General features: G+C 39.5%; 1 protein-coding gene across 1 annotated transcript in view; it reads left to right on the top strand.

Moving 5' to 3' along the window:
- Positions 1–582: 582 nt before the first annotated feature.
- The window catches only part of LOC139775875 (transcription factor hamlet), an 80,371-nt gene continuing 55,801 nt past the window's right edge, over positions 583–25,152 (top strand). Inside the window, exon 1 of the mRNA XM_071712203.1 lies at positions 583–3,399. Within this exon, the coding sequence (XP_071568304.1) occupies positions 3,363–3,399 (37 nt within the window). The 5' untranslated portion in view covers positions 583–3,362. The remainder of the gene's footprint in view (positions 3,400–25,152) is intronic.

Genomic DNA, 25,152 nt, shown 5'->3' on the forward strand with positions numbered 1-25,152 from the left:
GGTAAATGGTATCCCTATTTTATCAAAGCACTACGTAATTTGTGAGATTACAATATTACTTACATTATGAAGAATATTATATATTACAGACAATTATCGTATTATTGATAAAAGAATTTTACACAAGGAAGTTATCTACAACCTTATATAAATATAAAATTTATCAATGATAGTCAGTCGAGTCGATTAGAATTCTTAACTAGAATTCTTAATTGTTTATTAGTTTCTGGCGAAGTAAATGTTTCTTATTCGATATAAAATTTATATAAACAACGTGCTACGCAATGAAGCAAGTTTTTACGCGACTTTTGCATCAATCGAAACAAACGTAACTTCCCTAAATGATTTCACCCTCATCCGGAACAAGTTGTTTTCTTTGAATCCGAACGCGAATCCGAACGCGCTAACTCGGTGGGATAGAGCAAGAGGAAATGAAAAAAAAAAGCTGGATGAGAAGCAGCCGATCCTGGGTCGAAAAGGACGAAGGAGCAGGGCGGAGCTGCGCCCGGAAGGGTGCGCGGGCGCGTTTCGCGCCGAACGACCGTTCGTGGGGTCGGAGGTCGCGTTCAGGTGCGACGAAGACGGAGAGGAGGGAACGCTTAGTCGAGCAAACGCACCCAGAAATGCAAAGTCGAAGTGCTGGCGTGAAGCGAGTTGCCCGCCGGGGTTCGACGTCGTCGCGACGTGACTCCACCCGGGTAGTTTCCCCGATCTTCCTTCTGCCTGTTTAATCTGTTTTCGTGGATCGCGCGGTCGAGAAGTAAGTCGCTTGACCGGCAAGGGTGGTCGACGCACGATCCGAGATATCAATGATAAATCGACGAGGATCACTCGACAACTGACCAGGTGTGCTGTACGTCATACGAAATCAGTGCTGCGTTCGCGCCGTAAACAATAAATGTAACGTTTTGGGCATCGACTGGAATATCAATCGATACTGCCCGCTGCCACGTGTTCGCCGACAGCGTGGTTGTCTTTGGGGTGTAGCCACGTGTAAATTAGCAACTGCGAGAATAACTTCGATATTGGAGTATAAACGGTTACAAAAGAAGTCGCGGAATAACGTATATCACATTTGATTCTGAACCCTTTCAGTTCTTAGACCGATTTATCTAAAATACGATTTTAGAGATGTGTTAAACGATACTGCTGCTTTATATCGTTAAAGTTTTGACTTTTCGAGTGCCATGTTATTACTGAAGCGTGTGTTTGCTCGAAAAGATGATTGACAGTTATTAATTTAAATACGATATAAAATTAATGTTAATTTAAAATGATATTACTGCTGCACTGATATAAAACTGTATTATGTATGCAATCTTTGCTCAACGATTTTCACACGTAAATTGCGTGTTGCGCTGAATTTTTCAAATGTTTATTCAAAAGATGCAATACATTATAAAAGAATTGTGATGTGTGCTGTTGATGCCAATACGTAAGTGAAGCACATGAAAGTTTTTCATTTATATTATGGATAGAGAAAACAGCAAGTTATTAGCAAAAATTATTAATGAAAATTTGTAAAAATAATTATGCAAACATCTGTACCGTGCTCTATGAGGAAAAACGATTAGCATTGTTCCATGTTACCAAAATGTTAATAGAATTTCTCGGACGTGGCAATTCGAAACATGAATATTCGCAAGCTACGCGATAGCTCTTTATCGAACAAGAATGTTTATAATCTGTGCACGTGGTGAATACTTCGTATCGGACCGGTACAGACTACACGTCAGCAATCGGCAGCGATAGCGGCTGGACACGAAGGCGATCAGTAATCAGCATCGTCAGCAAATGAGAGCAGCCTGCGAACACCTGTTCTTAACGGATGCTGCCGTTCGTTCGAGCAGACGTAAGAAGAGATGCAACGAAATTAGATATTACACGGACATATCGAGAAATCGAGCGATACGATATATGATACTTTTATTAAACGGTACAGACTTTCGTAAAATCGAATCTACACCGCATATCTGAAAAAAGTGATGGAGGTATCTTTACTACAATATCTACGACTCAATAAATCAGACTGGGCCTGATTATGGCAAATTCTTCCATCGCATGACGCAAACGATAAAAATAAGAATAATCTTTTGCCACTTTCTTCGAAATATTCAAATTTAAGTCGTCATATTAATTAGATTTTCCGCACGTTACGTTTCAAATCACGAAGGTACCACCTATTATCGACATCGATTTTAAATAACACGTTACGTTTCATTGATGTTCAAACTTGCGAGCGTCCTAAAATCATGACAATTATCGTACGGCAGACGTGAATGAAAAGTTGTATAGAGAAGTTTTCGCGAGAAGTATCGATCGAAAGCATGATACGTTATTGATGAGACTCGTAGTCAAACGGCCTCCGGCATCTTCCGCCTCCGACGAGACTGCATAAGCGACCAAGAGAGAGAGAGAGAGAGAGAGAGAGAGAGAGAGAGGCAGGTAGGACAGGAGCAAAGAGGCGAGAGGTCGCGAGAGCTGCCGTGTGCACGATTCGCACCGCGGAGGAGAGACAGCCGCTGATCATTGGTGGACAGCGGAGCCGGGTCGCCTAGGTGGTGGGGAAGCCACCAGGTCGACTCCGCAGGTGGGGAAGGCCAGGAGAAGGCGGAGGAGGAGGCGTCGTCGACGCCGCCGCGGCGGTGGTAGTGTCGCGGACAGTGGTAGTGGTACCGGTAGCGACATGAAGAGGAGGCAGAAGAGGGCGGAAGAGCAGGAGGTGTAACGTCGGAGGTGGTGTAAGGAGAGGAGAACAGGCAAACGGAGGCAGCGAAGAGGGAGGTGAGGGAGGGAGGCGGTGGAAGAGGCCTCGCGGGGGAGCTCGGCTGCGGAGAGAGGGAGAGAGCGTCGCGAGGGTGGAGGACAAGGTGGCGGAGAAGGAGGAGACGCGAAGGACAGGAGAAGCCTCCTCCGCGCTGTCGGAGGACAGATCCGACGTGCGTCAGGATCCCAGCTGGACGGACGGACGGACCGACCCGACCGACCTCTCTCTCGCCGCCGTCGGATAAGCGGAGGAAGCGGAGGAAGAGGACGCGATCGGTCGCGGTCCGTACCGGAAGCCGACCGCAGCGCGGACTACCCTCTCTGACGCTACCATCGTCCGGTATGCGCCCGGTACGTGTCTGAGCGAATATTTCTCGATCGCTCTCGCCGCGATCGGTCGAGACTGACGAGAGTGAAGAAGCTGCCACTCGCGTGTCGCGACACCCGATTGATAATTCAGGAAGGGAGGGGGTGGACAGCGTGAACTGATCGACAGGATAATAAATCGGTGCATAAACTCGCATGGCTCGGAGGACCGTCAGCGACGTTCTTACAGTTAGTGTTTTGTTTTCGAGTTCGCCACCCGTCGTGCAGCGATGAGATCCAAACCGGTGGCGAGAAGACTGGCACAGGGTGAGTAGCGATTTTCATTTATCATCATCATTAGCGATAAGTATTATGACAGATATTTTGTATTTGCCTCGAAAAATATATGTGAGGAAGTAATCTTTATTAAAATATTAATTATGTAATCCTAATTTTTTACTTTTTAAGAAGCTATATATCAAATATATCTTCTATTTTTATAATATTCTTTTATGTAAAATTTTGAAGTTTAAAATCTGATATTCTCAAAACGTTACAATTATTCACACATTTTTCGTTTCTATTTTTCTATATACTCTATAAAATAATTTCTATACGGTAAATTATTGATATTTTAATAAGATAAATAAAAGAAATATATATAATGTATCTGTAATTTTGAGAGAAACGTTTGGTAGATCTGTATGTAAATGGAGAACAAAATAATGTGGTTCTATAATATTTTTCTTCGATCACTCTCTATACATTTAAAAAATAATCCATCGATATATGAGCACTGTTTTATACAGTGCTTTATAATTTTAATTACATGCAGGAAATGCTGATGGGAAAATACATGGAGGAGATTATAATTACTGTTTAAATTGCTTGACGAATAAGAGCAAAGTAGAACGCTTTCAAGAAATATGTCGCGGTTTTTTAATTTTTTATATGAACTTTATGCGCCGCAAACGGTATATGACACATTTTCTCGTTACGGGTAAACAATGATTATGGAATTTTTTAAAAATAACATTCTTTTTATTTTTTTAAACGTGCATATTCTAATATTGTAATTTTAATCAACTCTTTGCTCTTTTTATGTTTGGAAGCTGCTTTCTTACAATATATTCACAATTATCTAACACAAAATATACATTTCTTTTTTACAGACATATTTCCATTTGATTAATTATTTCTTTTCCATTATCATATTATAATGAAATGCAAAGGATTGTTATTATATATTTTTTCGTTACATTTCATTAATATTTATCTCATAGTTGCGTTATATTGTTTTATAGATATATTTACGTTGGCAGAATTACCGAAGGTCTTAAAATTAATTTACATATTCATAAATGATGTATACATCTGTCTTAACGAAATAAACCGAGATTAAAGTTCGTTTACTTAAAAGGTTGTTACACAAAAATAAGTTTAATTAAAATATTTATCAATTTTTATTAGTAATCCGATGCAATTGCCTGCGAATCTTCATGATCGATAACGGGAATCAGAAATGAAACTCGATTCCATCGCGCTCCTGGAAACTGCTGTACTAGAACGGAAGACATTACGAGTCTTTCCGCGGAACTTATTTAACGAGGCAATAAAAACATACCATGGCATGACTACTATATAAAACTCATTTTCGAGACTCCGCCGTTGCAAAACGAGCTTGTGTCTTAGCCAAGTCGAGACTTCGCGATATTACCTGCGATCGTTGGACAGATTTTATTTTTGACATACCTACCAGTCGCGTGACAAACGCTGCGTATACAATGCTTTTAATTCTTTTACGTCGACAATTGCAATTAGCTTTCTCCTAAACGTTTTAAACACGTATCAAAGAAAGCACGGTAATAACTTTTGTACGATTGGTACACGCTTCTACTTTCAGTCGCATTGGGATACGTGAATTCTGTAAATTATCGATTTTATCAATAAGTGGTCAAATCAGGCGTAAATCTGCATAGCGAATTGACATGATCTGATCCTCGACCGGCAAGTGCGTGATATCTTACGCGTTGAACTGCCGGACGGCAGTTTGGACAGAAAATACGACGCGGGAAAATAAAATTTCGATAACAGCTCGTTGTCGCTCACATCGTTTTATTCCCCGTGTAATAATGGCCATTCGAGAGATCGGGGACGCGACCAGCCGATTGGTCGCTCGCGAGATCGACCGCGATGCGAATTTCCGATAACGGCGTTGCGAATGACGAGCGTATCATTGTCCCTGATGCCCCCCGGGTGGTGACACGACGACGACAGCGTGTGGAAGAAGAGTAGGCGGTCCTCGCGCTGGCGCACCAGCGCAACGTCGGTATCATTCCTTCTTTTCCTGTCTTGTCTCTGCTCGTCCTCTCGCCCCATCCCACCTCCTCGCCAACGGAAGTCCCGCCCATCGCTGGTCGACACAATGTTTGCAATTCCTCCATTTCTCGTCTCGTGCGACGCGATTTTCAGCGAGCAAAATAAATCCCGACTCGTAACAATCGCTTTTCGCAAATAAACGAAGTACGATAGACTTTTTAATACTTTGATGTCATCCATTATTCATCGCGGTCTTCTTTCTACGTTTGTGTTGATGAACGTTGTATCATTTTTGAGATTTGAAATAAATCCCGCTATTACTTCATCGAAAAAATGAAATTTTGGGAGAAAGTAAATATTGGATCAACGAGCTTGTGTTCGACAAAAATGCGAATCGATCTCTCTTTGTGCGTTGGTTAACAATGCAACATCGTTCGATCTATAAAAGATTCGCCCGCGCCAACGTGCTAACATTAATTTATTGTTACATCGTGAATGGCGCAGAATAAATTTTCAACGAATGTTTGTAACGAGATCCACTGGTATTTTCTCTCAACGCGACGGAAGGACAATGACAGTGCAGCGCATAAAGACGGAAACATCAAGCCTGCCTCTAGGCATGAACCGTTGACTTGCATTTATTTCTGGCATGTTGCTGCGCGGAATTTATTATTAACCTCGCTTCTGGCTCTCTTAGGGTGACTAGGTTTAAGAAATGGAAAGTAGAAACACGCTTACACACATTATACACACACTTTTTCATCAAATCAAACATTACAGTTATTTATTACGCAAAAACATAAAATACAGTATTTTTTAAATTATTAAGCTTCATGTCTTTTATTGTTATAAATTTTGTGAAATGTGCTCTCTCATCCCAATACTGATTTAGAATAAATTCTAAAAAAGTCTCTATTTTTATTTAACATAGATTTACAATTAAATGTTTATAATATTTTACCAATAAACACCGTAAGTTTGTACACTCTCGTTTTCGGCAGTTAGCTGTACATAACACGCGAGGTAGTCTATATAGCGTTCACGTTATAATAAACTCCCTTCCCACGGCTCGACGATTCACTGATGTAAAGGTACGTGCTCTCAACGGATCTTATAATCTATAAGACCTAAAATCCGTTAACGCTTGACTCACAAGTCGGCGAAACAATAGCCCAACCATCGAATCTTTCGTTGCATCGAGAGCAATCTTATAAAAAAAGACGTCTGTGAGAGAAAAGGAGCGAGATATATAAAGATGATTATTCTTAATATACAATATTGAAAATTAACAAATTAATTTTTAATGACATGTAAAATTGACATTTCATTTTACACAAACATAAATAAAAACTGAGTACATTGAGTTGCGTTAACGTTTTATATTTTAGTTTATATAATAATCGGTCTCAATATTATATTTTTACATTTTATAATATATCCACGAATATTAAATTTAAAAAATGTTATATATTTTCGTAAACAGAAGCAAAATGTGCATTTTGTAAAAAAAATTGATTTTTATTTTGTCATTTTTTATCTAGCAGTAATGATTAAAAAACAGTGTATCCGAGATGAATTTCAGGTTCCTCTCGTTCAAGATCAATGCGATCTATGTATGATATATGTCTCTCTCTCTCTCTCTCTCTCTCTCTCTCTCTCTCTCTCTCTCTCTCTCTCTCTCTCTCTCTCTCTCTCTCTCTCTCTCTCTCTCTCTCTCTCTCTCTCTCTCTCTCTCTCTCTCTCTTTCTGATGGCCACGATGCATTGTGCTCGCGAGACAAACGGGAAATCCGTGAAACTGATAGCAAGCGGAAAGAAGAGGACCCTCTCTCCAGACCGCAGGAATAATCGCGGAATTCACCTACCTATACCGCAGGTTTGAAAGACGCATCATCCCATTGAGAGTCGCATCTAACCGCGGCACCGGAAGTCGTATCCGAGAGGAGACAAAACCAAAGAAACACAACGCACGGAATATACGTGGGAGGAGTAGGGGGTGGGAGTTCTGTTTCATCGCCGCTTTTGTCTCGCATCCTGAGAGAGAGCACGACTGAATGAGAAGTATGAATAGATCGGATGATCCCCTAAGGTAGGTCAGTCCATTCTCGTTCTGCGGGAGACTCCAGCTACCGTAGATCCCACCTCTTCTTCTTCTTCTTCTTCTTCTTCTTCTTACTGTCCTCGCTGCTCCTGCCTCAGACAGATTCAATTAAGAATGCCTTCTTTCTCGATACGGTTCCTTGCGTTCCTAAAACACGAAATATTTGATACTGTTGAATTGAAATTTCTTTACCTTAATTACGTCTATGATTTGATAAAGGAGAATGGATTTAGTTAAGCATATTAATCAATCACAGAGTGTAGTCATCAATGAATCGGTGATTAATCATTCAGGAAAGAACTTTAGCCTCAACTAATTGATAATTTGAGTTCTTAGAATAATATTACAAACCGCTATCAGCCGACTTGTCACGCAAGTGAAATTTCGCAACTTTTTGAAATTTATTAGAGACGTAAACTAGGCTTTCCTAACGTTAACAATTTTATTTAATAATAAGATTAGAAGACTTCTGCATAATACGATAGAATTACAATACTGATAGGACACATCTCAATTATTTCGTTTGTATGCCGCTGCATATCCGCATTTTTATAAAAATGTATGCAATAGTGATTAACGGTCATGCAAGCGAGTTATTTCTCGAGAGCGCCTCGCGCATCAAACGAATGGACGATGGAACAATTGATCGGCCGATCAATTGGTCACGGGCGCACGATATCTTCTCCTTTTCCATTACAACGGACGAACTTTTACGGCGTATTATATCGACGTATGCGACGAACATATCGAAGACAAAGCGACTACGGGGAGAAGAAGGGAAATGAATCGTACCAGTGAAGCGGCTCGACAGAGGCGGGTCTGAAAACCTGATGAAACTCAAGCATCGAGTCTCCAAATTGCTCAATTTTGCAAAATAAATTTATTCAAAAACGTTATATTAATAGAACCAGAATGCTCTTCAACATCCTCTCGCTTAGTTTTATTTCTATTAAAGGCGCCCAAAGAGCCTATTTTTTTATCTTCGAAATCTGAAAGACCGTTCCTGCGCTTTTGGGACAACGGCGTTATCATCGTGCAAGTTCGAAGCTGAAAAACTTCGGGGACCACCGCACGCAACACGATTAAGAATTACGGCGCGATATATCACTTTTGCCAGATCACAGATTGTCTCCCGTTTCATTTCGTTGGTACAGCTTTTAATTGGCAACTGCGTGTACGCTGCAGGCTTCGGCTAAATACTTTATCGCGGTTCACGTTGTATCGTGTGTGACAGGCACGTCAGGCAGCTCGTGCACTCACGTTTTACGACACGACCTGATGTTAATAATACTTAAGCGAACTACTAACGGGAATGACCGATCGAGAGTCGATCGCCTCGTAAAGCTGAGTATAATGAAATGATGATGCATTCTCTGCTCTCGAAAAAGACTCTGTTACTTTGCCAAGCCGATAACTTTTCATTTCACAAAAAATTCTTTAAGCGAAATGTTCTCGTACAAATTGATAGATATTTGTATAATGAAATAACAACATTGAATGTGGCAATAATGAAATATATTGCGAATAACATGTCTTCAAAGAAGAACAATTATATTTAAACCTATGTTTAAATTATATAGAAAACCAATTTCTTAATTTATTGATATTTTCCCCTGAAAAAAAGTAGAATATTTATTTCTTCAATTTTTCAGTTACAAATATGCAATTTTCTGATAAAAAACTGATAAACTGCTTTAAGACTTCAATTTTACTATATAAATAATTAACATTATTTATTTTTTATTAACATCAATATTAAGATACCTTTTAAAATTAAAAAATCAATAACGACCAAACAAACAAACAATAATGTTATAATTAAACGGTTCGATTATTTTCTTTTCTTTCGTATTAATGTCAATGATATACGACTGGACGGAGGTCTGGGTATCTCGAATAGAAATTAAATATCGATGCAGATAAAATTGTATGTGATGCCGTCTGTTAAGTGTTCGTCAAATCGCGCAATGGTATCGATATCAAACTCTAATTCAACGTGACGTCACTTCTGAAAGAGTAGCTTAAACATTCATTGGCGAGCCGGACGTGATCAATTCCAGCGACGTAAGCTGGAATACCAACACAAATTTCCTGGAAAAAGCAAGCGTGGTTATGCTGAATCCGATAACAGAAACTTGGAACAATCATTTCTGCCTCGCGAATTTCCTCTTTTTTTACACTTTTCTTTAAATCTCCTCGTTCCTCAAGTTGCTCGTCAATATTTTCGCAGGTTCACGTCGGTTCTTTTCCTTCCGCGCATACGCCGTCACCAATTAACGTTCGTTTTACCTACGTCTGTCATTTGTTTACCATTTCCGGCAGGGAATGCAATCAGTCCGGCTGGAAACAAATGCAGCCAATCAGGCATGACGGACAAATACGCATGGACTGAGGCGGCCAGATCTCTACATATACGTCAGTATACGTAGTGCAAACGTTTTCAACACTGACGTCGATAATCGATCGTGCGACGTGGTAGTATTTTCAAAGTGGTGTGCTGTTGTATTTACGATCGCTGTGTCTAATCTAGCAATATGAATTTTATAGATTTACGTATATATAATAAATGCAAGGCATATTTAAGCAGAAGATTTTGAATAAAAACAATGTCATTTATTTAAAAAATGGAGTTATTTATACAAAATCTCATACAAAAATATTTAATTAAATGCTGATCATCTTTCTCTTAACATTTATTATTTGCTGTACTTAACAAAGTATATTAACATATAAAATTATACATATCTATTATAAAAATACTAACGGCGTGATATTGTAATAATATTATATAGTAATACAATATTAATTTTTTTCACGGTTTATTTTTTCACGATTGCATAAATGTGTAATACTTTGATCTGTATTCCTTTGTACTTTAAACGGTCACATTTGCTTAGATTTGAATTGCGATACCGAGCAGTATTAATCTGACAACGTAACGAGCGTTGCTATAGGGGGCACGCACTGGTGATAAGACGCCATTGTTGCTCGCAAGTTTGCAATTAAACAATTAATCATCTAATTAGACATTCGTCCTGCATCTTTTCCTTCTGTAACAGCCGATTGTTTGATAAATATACGCGCGTCGTAGTTCGCCTCGCGAATTCTGTTAATCAGTGCTCGCAATCGCCTCACATCTTATTGTAGATGCGATTATTTAAAGAAAAGTGAAGGAAACAAGATGTATGCGCGAAAGATGTAAATTGAGTCATGATTTTTTCATGAAAATTGCATAAAGCTAACCATCGTTTTTTGTTAAATAATTGGCAGATTTAAACGCGTTGCGTTTAAGTAATAAATCATATTTTTTTTTATTATTAAACACAATTATGGAATATCCATAATTTTTTAAATATCCATATACATTATATTATAATAAAATTATTTGTATCGGCTCGACGAATATTTGCCGAAACGTTTGCCATTTAAAATCACCTTTACGTTGTTACATCGAATTACAGTACGTTAAGTTTATAAAAAAAGATTTTTAAATTTTCTATGTATTTAGTGAATAAACACATTGTTTAGAACCAATTTAAAATAATAGTTTTTTCGCAGCCCCTGAATACATGCTGCACTTCGTGCTACTGAGTCGTGAAATTGCTCGAGTGGCAAAGTAGGCGCCTCTATCTCACTGATGATCTCATAAGTAACCGCAAAGTAGTTTATCCTTATGTACAGATGTTAATATTTTACATCTATGTATATTTTACAGCTAAGTACATTGAAGATATTTTATAATATTTTAAAATAAAATAATTTAAAATAAAATGATGTTTACAAATAGAAGTGACATGATAAGAAGTAGAAAAATTAATAATTAATGAGAGATTTTATTTAAAAGAAGATAAGAGAGAGTCTACAATTTTTCTTTACACAATTTAAGAGATAAAGAAAAGAAAAAGTATAAAAGAGAAAAAAAAACAGAAAAGTATGGAATAAGGTAGAAGGCTTTTTAGCGGACCCATCACATACACACAAAAACCAGCATTAATCCGTCGCGTTGTAACTCATAAAGTGGTACCCACTCGGATCAGGACTGTGCAGAAATGTTGGCTGCGCCAGCTTCTGCGGCGATAATGGCGTCGATAATGACTGTAGAATTAGCATCGACGAAGCTGATGGCACGCTTTGGTCATGTCGCGGTAATGGATGCGCATAATGCGTCATGTCAGCGTGCATTATTGTTGACGAGGTTATTAAATCTCGGAATCCCCCTTTATCTCACCCGGTTCCCGGTACGCCTCTCGCGCGCGGCAAGGACCATGAAGAGTGCCGCGAAGAAACAAGTCTTGGGCGAAGGACAACGGAAAGAAGAAAGAGCCGAACAGAACCGTGGCGGATGAGCACGCGTGTCCGCGCATGAGCCGCCGATCGTTAAAGACGATCCTCGTCGTTTTATCTTGCGCCCGTACGATATCTCTCTCATCTTGGCTGTCTTTATGAATATTAAATAAGACAATCGAATCATAACTTTTATCTTCGTATATCTTGATCAGTATATCCCAAATAAATTAAGAATAATATATTTATAGAAAAATCTCAAGATTGAAAGACAATATGAGAGATAAGAGAATAATTTTTTAGATTGAACTTACGACAAGTACGTCTTATAATGTTATCTTTTTTACATATATCAAGTAATAGAAAATTAATTGAGATGTATTCTTAGTAGCTCTGTCTTATTGAAATATTTATAATAATCATTATATTAAATGATAATATAAATAATGCTTATTTATTCGTACATGCACGTTTACGTGTTCACGAATTCATACGCGCTTATCGGCGGATTGACATCCGACCAAACGATAAAAGCATTCGATGAAACGGGAGTAGAAAGGCGAACGTACAGAAAAGCGTTGTAAATGTACGAGTGTCTTCGAGTTAGAAGGGAGACTTGAGCACCCTTTGGAGTGGCTCGCGTGTCTGGCGTTGCTTTACGAGTCTCATTTCCCGCGACGTCATTCCGCCACGACCACCACTGCTTACACCCATCAACGTCGCCTACGGCCGGTCGGTGGTGATCTCGCTGAACAACTGGGCCAGAATTCCGGAGATCGCGATCGACGCGACGCGACGTGACGCCTCAATCGATTCATTGAAAAACGGCAGACGAATGCGCGCACACGTGAACGCGAGTTCAACACGTCAACCTCTTCGCGTATATTTCAACAATGCACGCTATGTGTCCGGCAAGTCAACGGCAATCGATCTACTCTGTTGTAATATTTTTAAGCAAATTCATGCTTGCGCAATTTTGAGCAGGAAGGGAGAACATATCTGGCGACTATAAAATCGGCCAGCCGTTGTGTCGCGTAATTTAATAAGCCCGGTTTTCGTGCTTCTATATCGATTGACGGTGTTACCCAAGACGCGCGTAAGATTTTCCCGATGACAATCGGCCCGCGAGCGTGTACTCGGCTCTCGTGCAACATAAAAGTGTCCCTACGGGGAGAGGGGGACGGGGGTGCCGCTCGTGCCGTGGCGGACTCGCTCGCCGTGGTGGTCGGGACCAAGAAGTAGGTAGTCGATGTAGGAATGACATGAGCGGTTATCTCAGTGGCCACGCGATATTGTCATCAGGGGTGAGAGGGCGTAAAGGTAGTTACCGCAAGGGCGGGAAAAAGAGAGGGCGAGCGCGAGAGAGGAGAGAGCGAGAGAAGGGGGGAGGCAGGGAGGACGCGGTGAAAGAAACGAAGGTAGACTCACAGAAGAAGGTGGAAAGGAAAGAGAGAGGGCACGATAAGATCATCTTACCACCCTCTGGCATAAGTCGACAGTGGCCTTTCCCTGCCCTGACCAACTCCCTCCGTGACTCGACGGAGACCATTTCGACGATAGCGCGCACACTACCTCACTCGGCCGACGTGTTATCTCGCACGCGAATTAGCTCTACAGATTTTCTTCTTTTTTTCTCTCTCTCCCTCCCTCAACCGCTGCTCCCTCTCCCTCTCCCTCCCTCCTCTCTCTCTCTCTCTCTCTCTCTCTCTCTCTCTCTCTCTCTCTCTCTCTCTCTCTCTCTCGCCCCGCGGCTTCGGCGAACTCGCCCGTCACCCCTGCGCTGCCACTTCTCGTCGACGACGACGTTGCGACAACGTCGAAGAAGGAGGAAAAGTTCTCGCGCGCGCTTCATGCAATCCACCCGCACATACAACGCCAGCCTCCTCCCTCTTCCAGCACGTCTATCGCATTAGCGCACTGCCGCGTTGTCGGCTGCACCACGACGCTGCACCTGCATTGCATGGTGCGAGGCTTGTGATTTACGCGCTGCCTTGAGAGAATCGCGGCGCACCGGCGGCGCATGATGCCGCTTATTGGAAAGCAGCTAACCGCAGAGCCTTTCTTTTAACCGCGATTGTTACTCTTTTGCTAAATCATGTAACACGACTGAATTAACATCGGCTTGAACAAGGCTGCAGTCATTTAAATACCCTATATTACGTATCAGCATGTCACTATTTCTTATCGTAACATTTTTGTTAATAAAATTGTGAAAGAATTATCGTGATAATTGCATTTACTCGTTCGATAGATTGTATGAAGTATTTATGAAGTACAAATATTTTAGGTGATTGATTCATTGTCAGTTTATAAGAATACTACGCTGCCAATCGTTCCAATCTTTAAGTTTAAATATTTCCACTAATAATGCATTTTTTATCAGCGTCTAATATGAATTAATGATGTGTCTAGGGAAATGATGTTCGTGTTACTGTTGTCGAGATAAAGTCTCGGGTTTTAATCGCTTTAGTTTAGAAAGAAGTCATTGGTGCAGGATCGTATGTAGATCGTGTTTAGACAGGTTTGAAAGATTTATCGATAGCGTGATTTTACGATCAGTTCAGCAGCGGTATGTAACAGTTGTTTAGGTATCGTGACGTCCGAAGTATCGCCTTCACAATTTTGGAAACGTAAACAGAGACACGAAAAGCGTTTAACTCTCTCGCAACTAATATTATGCAAAAATGCAGTAAAAGTATAAGAAAGTGGTTTATATATGGAAAGTACAAAAATAATTTGACAGTTTTTTGTTATCTTTACACATTGACGATCATTTGATACAATAATAATATGTATAATTGCACGTTGACAATATATTTAAAAAATAATATTTTCTAATATGTGCTGTTAATAGCTCGAGAACTTTTTTCTCATCATGACACTTCAGTAGCCTATGAGGGATATGTCGGATCCTAAGAGCACTTATGATTTAATATTCAGTGTACTTGTACTATCTCGAGTACTAACTTTATTAATTTACAAGATCTTACGGGAATTATAAGAAGTGGCTGCTGAGAACGAGTAAGGTCAAAGACCTCTTTCTCTATGACTTCTAATAATAGTTATTAAATAATTATCTCTTCACGAACCAATATTATAAAAATGATGCTAAATCCTTTTCAAATTCAATACAATACTATATTTTTACATTGTCGGTTCTGTAAATTAAGTTTAACAGATAATTGTAAAGGTAGTATTGATTTTCTGATAATACGGAAATGAATTGTTAGATATTAGTGCACATATCTGTAGCGAAAATACCTTTGTGTGTTGTGCGTAACTTTCTTTTCAATTTATTTATTACTAATAACGTCGAAAACTTAGGATCCCTTGACGTTCGAATATTTTGTCTCCGATATCCCGATGGTTCGGGACTCTCCACGCATCACATAATATTTAAAACGGTTTAGAATGACAAAGAAACGGACAAACACGTGGCCACGAGAAATGTGTTGCCGTTTTGAGGCACGTACACCACTGTTGCGTCTATTTTATCCTTGTGGAGCTCCGCGCGCGAGAGGGTAATGCTCTTCTAAAGCGTTAGGGATAGGTATGCCAGCACCGTGGAATTCAATTTGCTGTTTCTCGATTTCCACGTATATCTGCATTGAAAACGTTGACGATTCAGCAATTTTATTCGCACGCCTTGCGACACAATCGCGCGGTTGCGTAACATTATAACGTAATTATATAATCGCATACGCACGTGCTCTCATAAAATATTGATTACGTAAATGGAAACTTGTACGAGGAGAAAATGTTTTTCTTTTGAAAGACGAAAGAGAGGAAATTGTAGTTCTATTTCGTGTATTTGTCTATACGGTTTATATAATTCGCCTCTATCGCGAGGATTTACATTGCTTTGAACGACTGCTTGGTCTGGTATCACGTTCCGCTCCGATGACAGTAGTAGACGTGTGGAATTACCCTTCCGCCTTTCGCGTATATTACAATAATGCACCAGTCACATTGGATGACTCCTGTTTCTGCGAAACGTTTACGTACTCTCTCAACTATTATTCCTACCTGTCATGTCTTTACATGACAACTGAACGAAAATCAATACGCGTGGCAAATCGGAACGAGTTCGAAGCGGGTTCGGACGTTTCTCTCTCCACAGTCTCAGATACGCACGCACGCATGCATATCTTTATATTTCACTGATCCTCTTGTTCAAACTTGCTTTAAACTTTTTTTCACGTCATCGATCAGGGTGTGGTGACGATATGGCTTCATCTCGCGTCGAGAATGAGTATCAGATAACAAGTCAAGTATATAGCAGTATAGCAGTTGAAGTATATAATTGAAAATGAATTTGTCATCTGCATCGAAGTCATAAATCGCAAAACATCCATTTAAAAGAAAACTAACGGTAAGAAGAGATTTATATGCTGTCTGCAGATGTAGGTAATGTACTATCATTAAAGATAATCATTATTTCCGATTGGGTTTCTAGTTTACGATTGCGTCGCAGGTGTGCATTGCAGGGGGAAAAAACTATCGCTATATGTATATGTAATCATAATCGCAAGCATGTATGTACAAATGCAAGTCGACGAACAGGGGATGATTAGAATTCGCATAGCGGCCGTAAAGATATCCAGTTTATCGCTCGGTCGACCACTAAACGCCGTTCAATTGTCTCGAGTCATAAAACAAATGGCTCTTCGTGAATTCTTACACGAACACAGCCGCCCCATGCGGATCATGTCTGCAGGGCTTGATCGATCACGATCGCGAATTGTAAAGAGGGAATATTAACCTTTCACGATCATAAAGTTCATGCATTTTGAACGTTACTTGTATGGTGATTGCGCTGCTTTGATAAAAAATATAATGTATGATATGTGTGCATGTTTTTCGTGAGAATACTATCGGTATTTTATTTTTAACTGAATTTGAAGACAAACTTTTCTGCCAATCTTAATAATTTTGATTGAAATATTATTTGATTCTAATTCATTTCACAAGTTCTGTTCACACGCTCGGGAGCTTGGTCATCCTTAAAGAGAAAAAGACGTTCATCGTTTATTTCTGGGGGAAAAAAGAGTATCCCGTCGCGTTATCGAGTAACTAATACAAAAGGAGGTGGTTCATTATCTTCCGCCGGATTCCGCCGGACGCGGTCTCGAATGTCTTTTCTAAGCACTCTTCTCTTTCCATTTCTGTCCTATTCTCTTCTCAATAGCGGCCTCCTTATCTTTACGGAGATTCGCGTGGTTCATTCCGCTGAATTGAATCCCACTATGGGAATTGTAATCGCCGGTCTCTCGCAGTTTCACGGACATACGCGCGTATGTGTGAGAGGCTGCGCGGATGCGCTTTGCTTATTCGCGACAGCTTTCTTAACATGTCACTGGCATCTTCCAATTTATTTAGATCGCGTATTGCATTTCTCTATAAATTCGGGCATTAATATATCATATAATTGATAGATGATATAGCTCTATTGATTTAGAATAGAGTACCCTACTTTCAAAATTTATTCAATTTTGAAAGAGACTCATTTATCAAATTCTTTCCAAGTTTGAGTTTTTATTAATTCCACGTTCTAAGGCAATAAAATGCCCCTGTCACGTATCTTTCGCACGCGCTAAAACGCGTGCACTCACGATACTCGCCTACGCGCAGCCCCGAATATTTATGCGTTTCTCCACACGTGCACGCGCGTGTCCGTTCCTAGTGTGCATCTGTGCGCCTGCACGTTGCTTTCATGCCGTTTATTCTCCGCTTGGGAACGAGCGGCCTGAGACAAAAACCCCGCGGTTCGAGAGAGCGAGAGAGAAGAACAGAAATGTAGAGAGGGGAAGGGAGGAGAAAGCAGAAGAAGAAGAAGAGCAAGGATCGGTTGGTGGCGCGAATCGGGTTTAGGACTGTGTCAAATGACACTGGCCAGGACACGACCGCCGCGGTGATGGTCTCGGGAATATTTCTACCATTATCGACATTTCTCTTCTTCTCCACGGTGAAGTCTCGTACGAGCTCGGGATGAAACTCCCGAGGAGATTCACTAAGGTCACAGGTCACGCGGAGATGAAGAGAGCACCGTGCGCTGAGAGACCAGCGCCGAATTACACGCCTGCGCGTATATCTTATACTTCGTGTGATCTTGTTTCAACGAAATATTCTTCGGAATTTCTGTTTCGCTCTCGGGAATCCTCGCACTAGCAAAAGGATATATAAGAGAACTTCGCCAAGTAGAAAAATTTAGCTTTAATGAAACGTCGCGCGCAGTTACGAAATCTTAAGGAAATTCAACAAAATTTTCTGTATTGCCAAAAACCACTAATTATAGGATCACTGAAATCCATCTCTCTCTCTCTTTATTTTACATATATATTTTTCATAAAACTTTCCAACACTAAATTTAATTCAGTTCTAGTGACTCTTTGCGCTAATTATTCTTTTAATTATATGCATAGGTACTCTAAAAGTATAACATAATACTGATTTTGTTCCTGAATACAATCATAAATATTCATAAAGCGTTTCAGGAACTTCTAATTATTACACGCTAGATTTACAATAATTTTCGTTCATCACACGTTGATTAAACATCGCCGTTTTGGCATCTATAATACTTTGCTTTTAAATATAATGCACTCTTTAAGATTTCGTTACGATATGTATAATCAAGAACTATTTTCTTTGAAGTTAATTCAAGAAAATAGAAAACTTATCTGATAAAAAGTTATTTGAGTAAATCGGGTGAATTAAATTTAAATTATATTTTTTTATTACATTTCTATTATCTATACCGATGTGTCTGTTAAAATTAACTGCGCATGTTGGAAAACTCCTAGAAACGAGGACATGTGTACTGATCCTCCCAGGACACATGCAGATTCTTACGTAATCGTAAACCTCCGAGGATGTGGGCGGGATGTTCTTCCGTGACCGAACGACCGTGTTTTGAGGGATTGCTTCGTCGGGTCCCGACTAATCGACCGCTACACATTCGAACAGATGTTAACATCTTCTGGATACAACTGTCCGACTGCTCTTCTTTGATTTTATTCAAGCATCGTTAGCAGTTTCCGGAAGCTATAAAACTAACGCGTTGTTTATCATATATGCATGTACGTGCGATAATAACATGAGTTGCACATTCTTTATTTTCCTCACTTGTAAATTCGCGTTATAAATTAATAATAAAACCAATTCTTTTACTGCAATGCGAATGTAAATTTGACACTGCATTGATTTAGGAAAAGAATGACAATGACCGTTATTCGAATGTCATCCTCCGAATCAATCTTTCATCGCGGCGTAATAGTTTCATATTATGTCACGCGACACTGTCAAACGTGTACGTGAATGGCGTAGAGCGGGCGGACATGTGTGAAATTAGCTTAATCTTCGAGCTCGGATGACAATGGTGATACAAACGTAGTACGTGTATGACACGTATCGTCCCGTGTACAGGGTGACAAATCTCACCCAGTCGACACCCCTGTCCCGCTGCTGTCTCCCCGTGTAAATACATTAGAGGATGATCCTCTCATTGGCGTAGATATTTTCGCAAGATTTTAATATTTATAATAATTTATTATTGCATGACAATAATTCAGAATCCAGATATATTTTAAACGTAAGTTTTTCTATATCTGATCTTTTCCTCCCTCTCTCATGTTGCAATTAAAAGAAGAAATCAACCAATAAATAATTATGATACACAACAATTAATACGCAAATGATAATAACCATTTGTAAAATATTGAAAGGTCATATAAATTAAAATTGTAAAAAATTCGACATCTATAAATTAAGATTCATATATCTTAATAATATCTTAATAGTATTATTAATAATTATCTATATAATATATAGATTATTATATGTTATTCTAAAAGAATTTTTTATACGTGTCAAAAATTCTATTCCAAATTCCTATTCTGTCTCACATTCTTACCTTGTACTTTACCAGCCAACGTAAGTGCAAAAATTCGGGATTACGTAAAAAGAAAAAACATTGCCGAAGTTTGTCCACATAGAAACAACCGCGATATGTATTCGCGATCGGTTAGTCCGACGCCATTGACGAGCAGATATCGGCGGTGCAGTAATTTAACAATGAGCCAGCTGGCGCGTGCTGCAGGGAAGGTTGCGACCCCTAATGTAGTTATATAGTGTACTTTCCAACACGGGCGCACACCGACGCTCGTTGCACGCGCGCACACATTCGCAGAATTTCACGCGGCACGGCCGACAATGAGCGGGGATGCCTCAGCCCTTTTGTCACGGCGGTTCCCGCGTCAATGCACACCGAGTCTCTCGCCTATTTTTCGATCGTCCTGTCTCTTTTCCGTTCTTCCGCGTCTCTTGAGCCCCGTCTCTGTCGGGTTAGGCCCACATCACAAACCAAACCATCCCCATTTATCGGACTAATTCGGATCATCGGCGTTTTCCGTAGTATTTTCGCGCGTTTGTCTTCTGACTTACGTGGAAGTCTCAATTAATTGTATGAGAGATTCCACGGAGATTTTTCTACTGTACGATATTTCAGAAAATACTTTGTACAGTGTACTTCGAGATACGAAATGCGATATCCCGACGCTAAGAAACATCAGCGGACAATTCGAGAGTAAAGATACGATCTTCGAAAGGGCGCGTTTCATTCCGTGCAGTTGCCTTCCGATGCCGATCTTATTTCGATATTATTCGCATTCGTGATCTTACCGTGGATATTACTAGGAGAAGTATGAATAATTGGCGCCAAACAATGATTCCGCCGTGTGTCTCGCCCTCCCCCTGGCTTATTTCGTGGCCCCTTCGCGTCGCCACGAGCGAGAGAGAGAGAGAGAGAGAGAGCCGCTTCCTACACCCGCCCGCTCCGAGCGTTATGATTAAGTAATAAAACATTTAGAGACCCCCCTTGCCAAACTGAAAAACATCCCCCGATTCCGGCTCCCGTGTACGTCTCCATTCGATCGACCGGCGTGTAACTTCGAGCGTACGCAGACTGCGTACGCGTGTGTGCACGCGGTAAAGGGCGTGACGACAGATGCAACGGAACATATCTACCCCCCTCTCGGCTGGGCGTTTCTTTCTGTCCCTCTGTACTCCTCTGTCCTCCTCTTCCTCCGCTGGCGATCGTAGATAGCGTTCGCGTCGGGAGCGGTTTGGGTCCAGATCACGATCGCGTAATTCTTGTGATCATTGCGCGGCAATCGCGAATGGCACCCTTGTCCCTGCTTGCACGCATTGTTTATTGGAAAGCCAACTTCCGGTGTGTGCGAGATGCGAGATAAACTTCTAGAGAGAGTAATAAACTTCTAGAGTGACATTAAATAGACGATTTTTGTTGGAAACAGTGAGCGACCGTTATGATATGCATTGTAGTCTTATGTATTTTTATTGTTCTCGATACATCGTCCTCTACTAGAAGAAAGAAAAAAATTGCCGCATAAGATACGTGTCTTCAAATGTACATAAAATTCAATCTTATCGAAACAAGTTACATTTAATATTTTTATTATAAATACAAGTTCCAATCAAATCACATATTTCTCACTCTCTAAATCTGAATCAGTGAATAGTCACTGATATCAGTGTAAAGTATGCTACTTTTCATGAATCAGTGGCATACTTTACACTGATATCAGTGACTGTTCATTGATTCAAATTACTATTCACTGATTTTTCAGATTTAGAGAGCACACTTTCAGATTTAGAGAGCAGATCACTATAATATAATTATAATTATAATAAAATTACTCCTTTTTTATTGATAACGAATAGGACTAAGTATTCTTGTTTTTTAATCTGAATTTTTTACTCGTTCAATACAAAGATAAAGATCCTATTAAGATCCTGAAAATTACCAACTCATTCTCTTTCAATCGTTGTTCTATCATTTCGTCGTCGGACGAGCATTATGGGCCCGACACGAGCAGCTATCGTTGCGTGTGTCGAGACAATGGCACGAGTTACCGGATGCTCGTGCTTCCAAGCTTGATTTATTGGTCCTTCGAAGCTCGCGGATTGCCCGTAATTCCAGTTATTTCGTTCTAATCCGAAAGTTCGTTCCTGTCCAGCCATCAAGCTTTCGCCCTTTGCCTCGTAATTTTCTCATCTTAACTTTGGATTTTGCTTCCAATTTTTCTTGCACATACGAGGATCGGTACGAAAGTAATGCCTCCTAATTTTTTTCTTTCGAATCTAGCGCCGGAAAAAATTTTACGTTTTACTGAGTTGTTACTTGAAGTCTCTAGTTGCACTATGTTGAGTGGTGTTGTGATCAGTTACGTTAGTGTGTCACACGAACAGTTCAAACTGGTGTGTGTTTCAGATATGCGTAACAGACAAGGGCGGTGATTGAATTTCTTACCGTGGAAGAAGTGAGTCCTATTGAAATCCACTCGCATTTCAGAAATGGTGTTTATCATTTCTGAGACGCGAATGAATTTCAATGACTGCGTTCAGCAGAAAAAGCAACTCAGCGAGCGATAAGTGATTTTTTTAAATGATTGGATCTTGTCTTTAGTTCTTTCCTGGATCCAAGTGTAGAAACCAACCGTAATAAAGAATCATTGAGCTGCTTTCTCCGCTGAACGCAGCCATTGGAACTCACTTCTTCCACGGTAAGAAATTCAACCACCGCCCTTGTCTGTCACGCATATCTGATCCACACACACACCAGTTTGAATTGCTCGTGTAACACACTCACGTAAATAATCATAACACCACTCAATATAGTGCAACTAGAAACTTCAACTAACAACTCAGTGAAACGCAAAATTTTCTATGGTGCCAGATTCGAAAGAAAAAAATTAGGAGGCATTACTTTCGTACCGACCCTAGCTCGTATATAATATTTCTGTTCTTTCAAAATAAGAGCATCGAGATGTTTTTGATAAAAGAAATTAAAAATTTATAGTAATAAAATAGTGAGCTTTAATATTTTCTGTTTATGAGTATACGAAAGAAACGATGCAATTATTTTACCAAAATTGTTTACTATTAATTTATAATACATTTATGGATGCAATATAGCAGCATCTAAAAAATTTATTTGCAAGAAACGACCGTTTTTTTTTTCTAACACTAAATACCCCTAGGATCATGTTCTTTCTTCTTTTCTTCGTTACGAAGACTCTTTCTCCTCCCATTGATCATGGCAAAGATCCGCTCGGTCGTAGGCGGATCTTTGCTCCTAACGTTACGCGTGTCTAACTACGTCAAAGATCGAATACAATAGCGTATGGTTACCAACATCTGACCTCGCGTACAATGTCGTCATTAGAATATGAATGTAGCTATACAGTTTGCGTGTCGTAACAGCACGCGACGCATTTCCATGCAGTCGGCTCGATTCCGCGTTATCTTGACTCTTGCTTTCTGTCAAATCCTTCCATATTACAATAATAATATTAAAATTTTCAATAGGATATCATATCTGCACTTTGAACAGCTTTAATTGCCGACAAGAGTAAGAATTTATTAATCTAAGAATTATAACTATTTAAGTCATTCTTAAAATGTTTTGGAATTTATATGTTACACATTTTTTAATATTATTCTACTGTTATTTCTACATAATCATATTTTATATAAATTTTCATTTATTTTGTGTGAATAATCAAAAATTAAATCATGCGTTATTAACGCAATCTCAGTCTTACTGAAATTTTTCTCTCTACATAAAAATTGTCACCGATCCACCAACGCCAACGGTGGGAAAAACAAACACGCCGATAGCTTTTTTCGGCACACGAAAAAGAATGCAATTAAGGAAACGACAGATAGTGGCGTGATCGGTGTGGCGCCGTGCTGTCACTTCCGGCGCGGACGATAGGCTGACGCATAATTTCCGGTCCGAGACCCGAGGATCCATCGATCAAACACTAGAACTCAAAGAGGCTCGTCCGAATATTTCAGAGATACTCGTCTGTGCCACGTTCCGCTCGAATTTTGCATTCTTCATTTGCAAATGATGAATTTGTAAAGACAGTATTAATCGAAGATATGAGCCTCTACTTTTGATTTATGCATTTTGACACACAATATTCTCATGGATTGCTGATTTGTAATTTCTAGAAATAAATAAAAATGTAATCAGAATTACGATATATCTTCGAATACAATTATTGAAATTTATTTGTAAAAGAGAAAAAAGAATTTTAATATCGAGGTTGTTTTCTATAATAAAAATGAATCTATACGTTTTGCTTAAAGTTTAATAATACCGATCGTTACGTGTAGCGCTTCTACAAACGAGCATTTTATATGACGACTTTATTGACTTAGGGATGTGATATATGAGCAAAAAGCGGGAAAAGAGAGCCTCTCTCCCTTTACAAAATATTTCACTAACTTATCACAACCGCCGAGGTGGTTCCTTTGCCGGTGCATCTCCCCGACGAGACTGTTTCAGGCGGTAATTATTTGGAACCCTTTGATGGACGTCCTCCTGGACCACGATGGGTTCTACGTTCTCAGGTTGCTCCATAAAGCACCGGGACATTCATTGGCCCCCGGACTCCTTCTGTGTCACCGAAGAGGCGAGCTCGCCTCTCGAATTCGAAGCTTCATTTCACGCCTACTTGGCGAACAGCCGTCTCTTTAGGATCACCTCTCGCATTTTTACTCATGTATTGCCTGTAAATCGTTTCGCCGTGTGCGTTAGAAATATAACTTCAATTTTAATTGTTATAACAAAAAGAAATCAGAAAAAGGAATGTTTTTGTTTTTAGACAGAAGCTAATAAAAGAGTGATAAAGAGAAAATTGTTGACAAAAGAATATTATTTTTCAGATTTAATTTGAGAAAAAACTTTTTAAATATATAAATTAAGTTTTCTATTAATTGTAAGAATTAGCAAAACACGAAAATCTGTAAAAAAATTTTGATTTTTGAAAAATATATAAATATAATATACATATCTACATCTATCAAGTTGAAAGAGATTAAGAGCGAAATTTTAGTTAAGAACTTTATTAAAGTAATAATAAGATATTAATCATAACATGTTAATCTTATTAAGCTAATTGTTATTTGCAGCCGTGTTCTTAGTTATTACATGATATCTTGATATCGATTGCGTATGCAGAAATAACAATATCCACGTTATCGCCAGTTATTGATAGCGAAACGCTATGGCAGATAATGTAAGACTGTAATGAGTAGTATCCAGATAAATGTACAATCGTCTGCCGTTGTCTATCTTCCCACAATACTGACGCCCCGAATTTTTCCTATCTACAGGAAGAAGGAAGTTTATATCAGAGAATGTCGATATTTTTTATAGAATAGAGGAGGAGGCGAAAGAATGGTAACAAAATAGTTTATTTCCAAAAATAGGTCAAAAATTGCATGCTTTATTACACACATACACATGCATACACGCGCACATACACACATTCGCACACAAGATTC

Source organism: Temnothorax nylanderi, unplaced genomic scaffold, assembly GCF_030848795.1.
Source record: "Temnothorax nylanderi isolate EJ_2023f unplaced genomic scaffold, tnyl_v1.0 TNYL_tig0107_pilon, whole genome shotgun sequence".
Taxonomy (NCBI): Eukaryota; Metazoa; Arthropoda; class Insecta; order Hymenoptera; family Formicidae; genus Temnothorax; species Temnothorax nylanderi.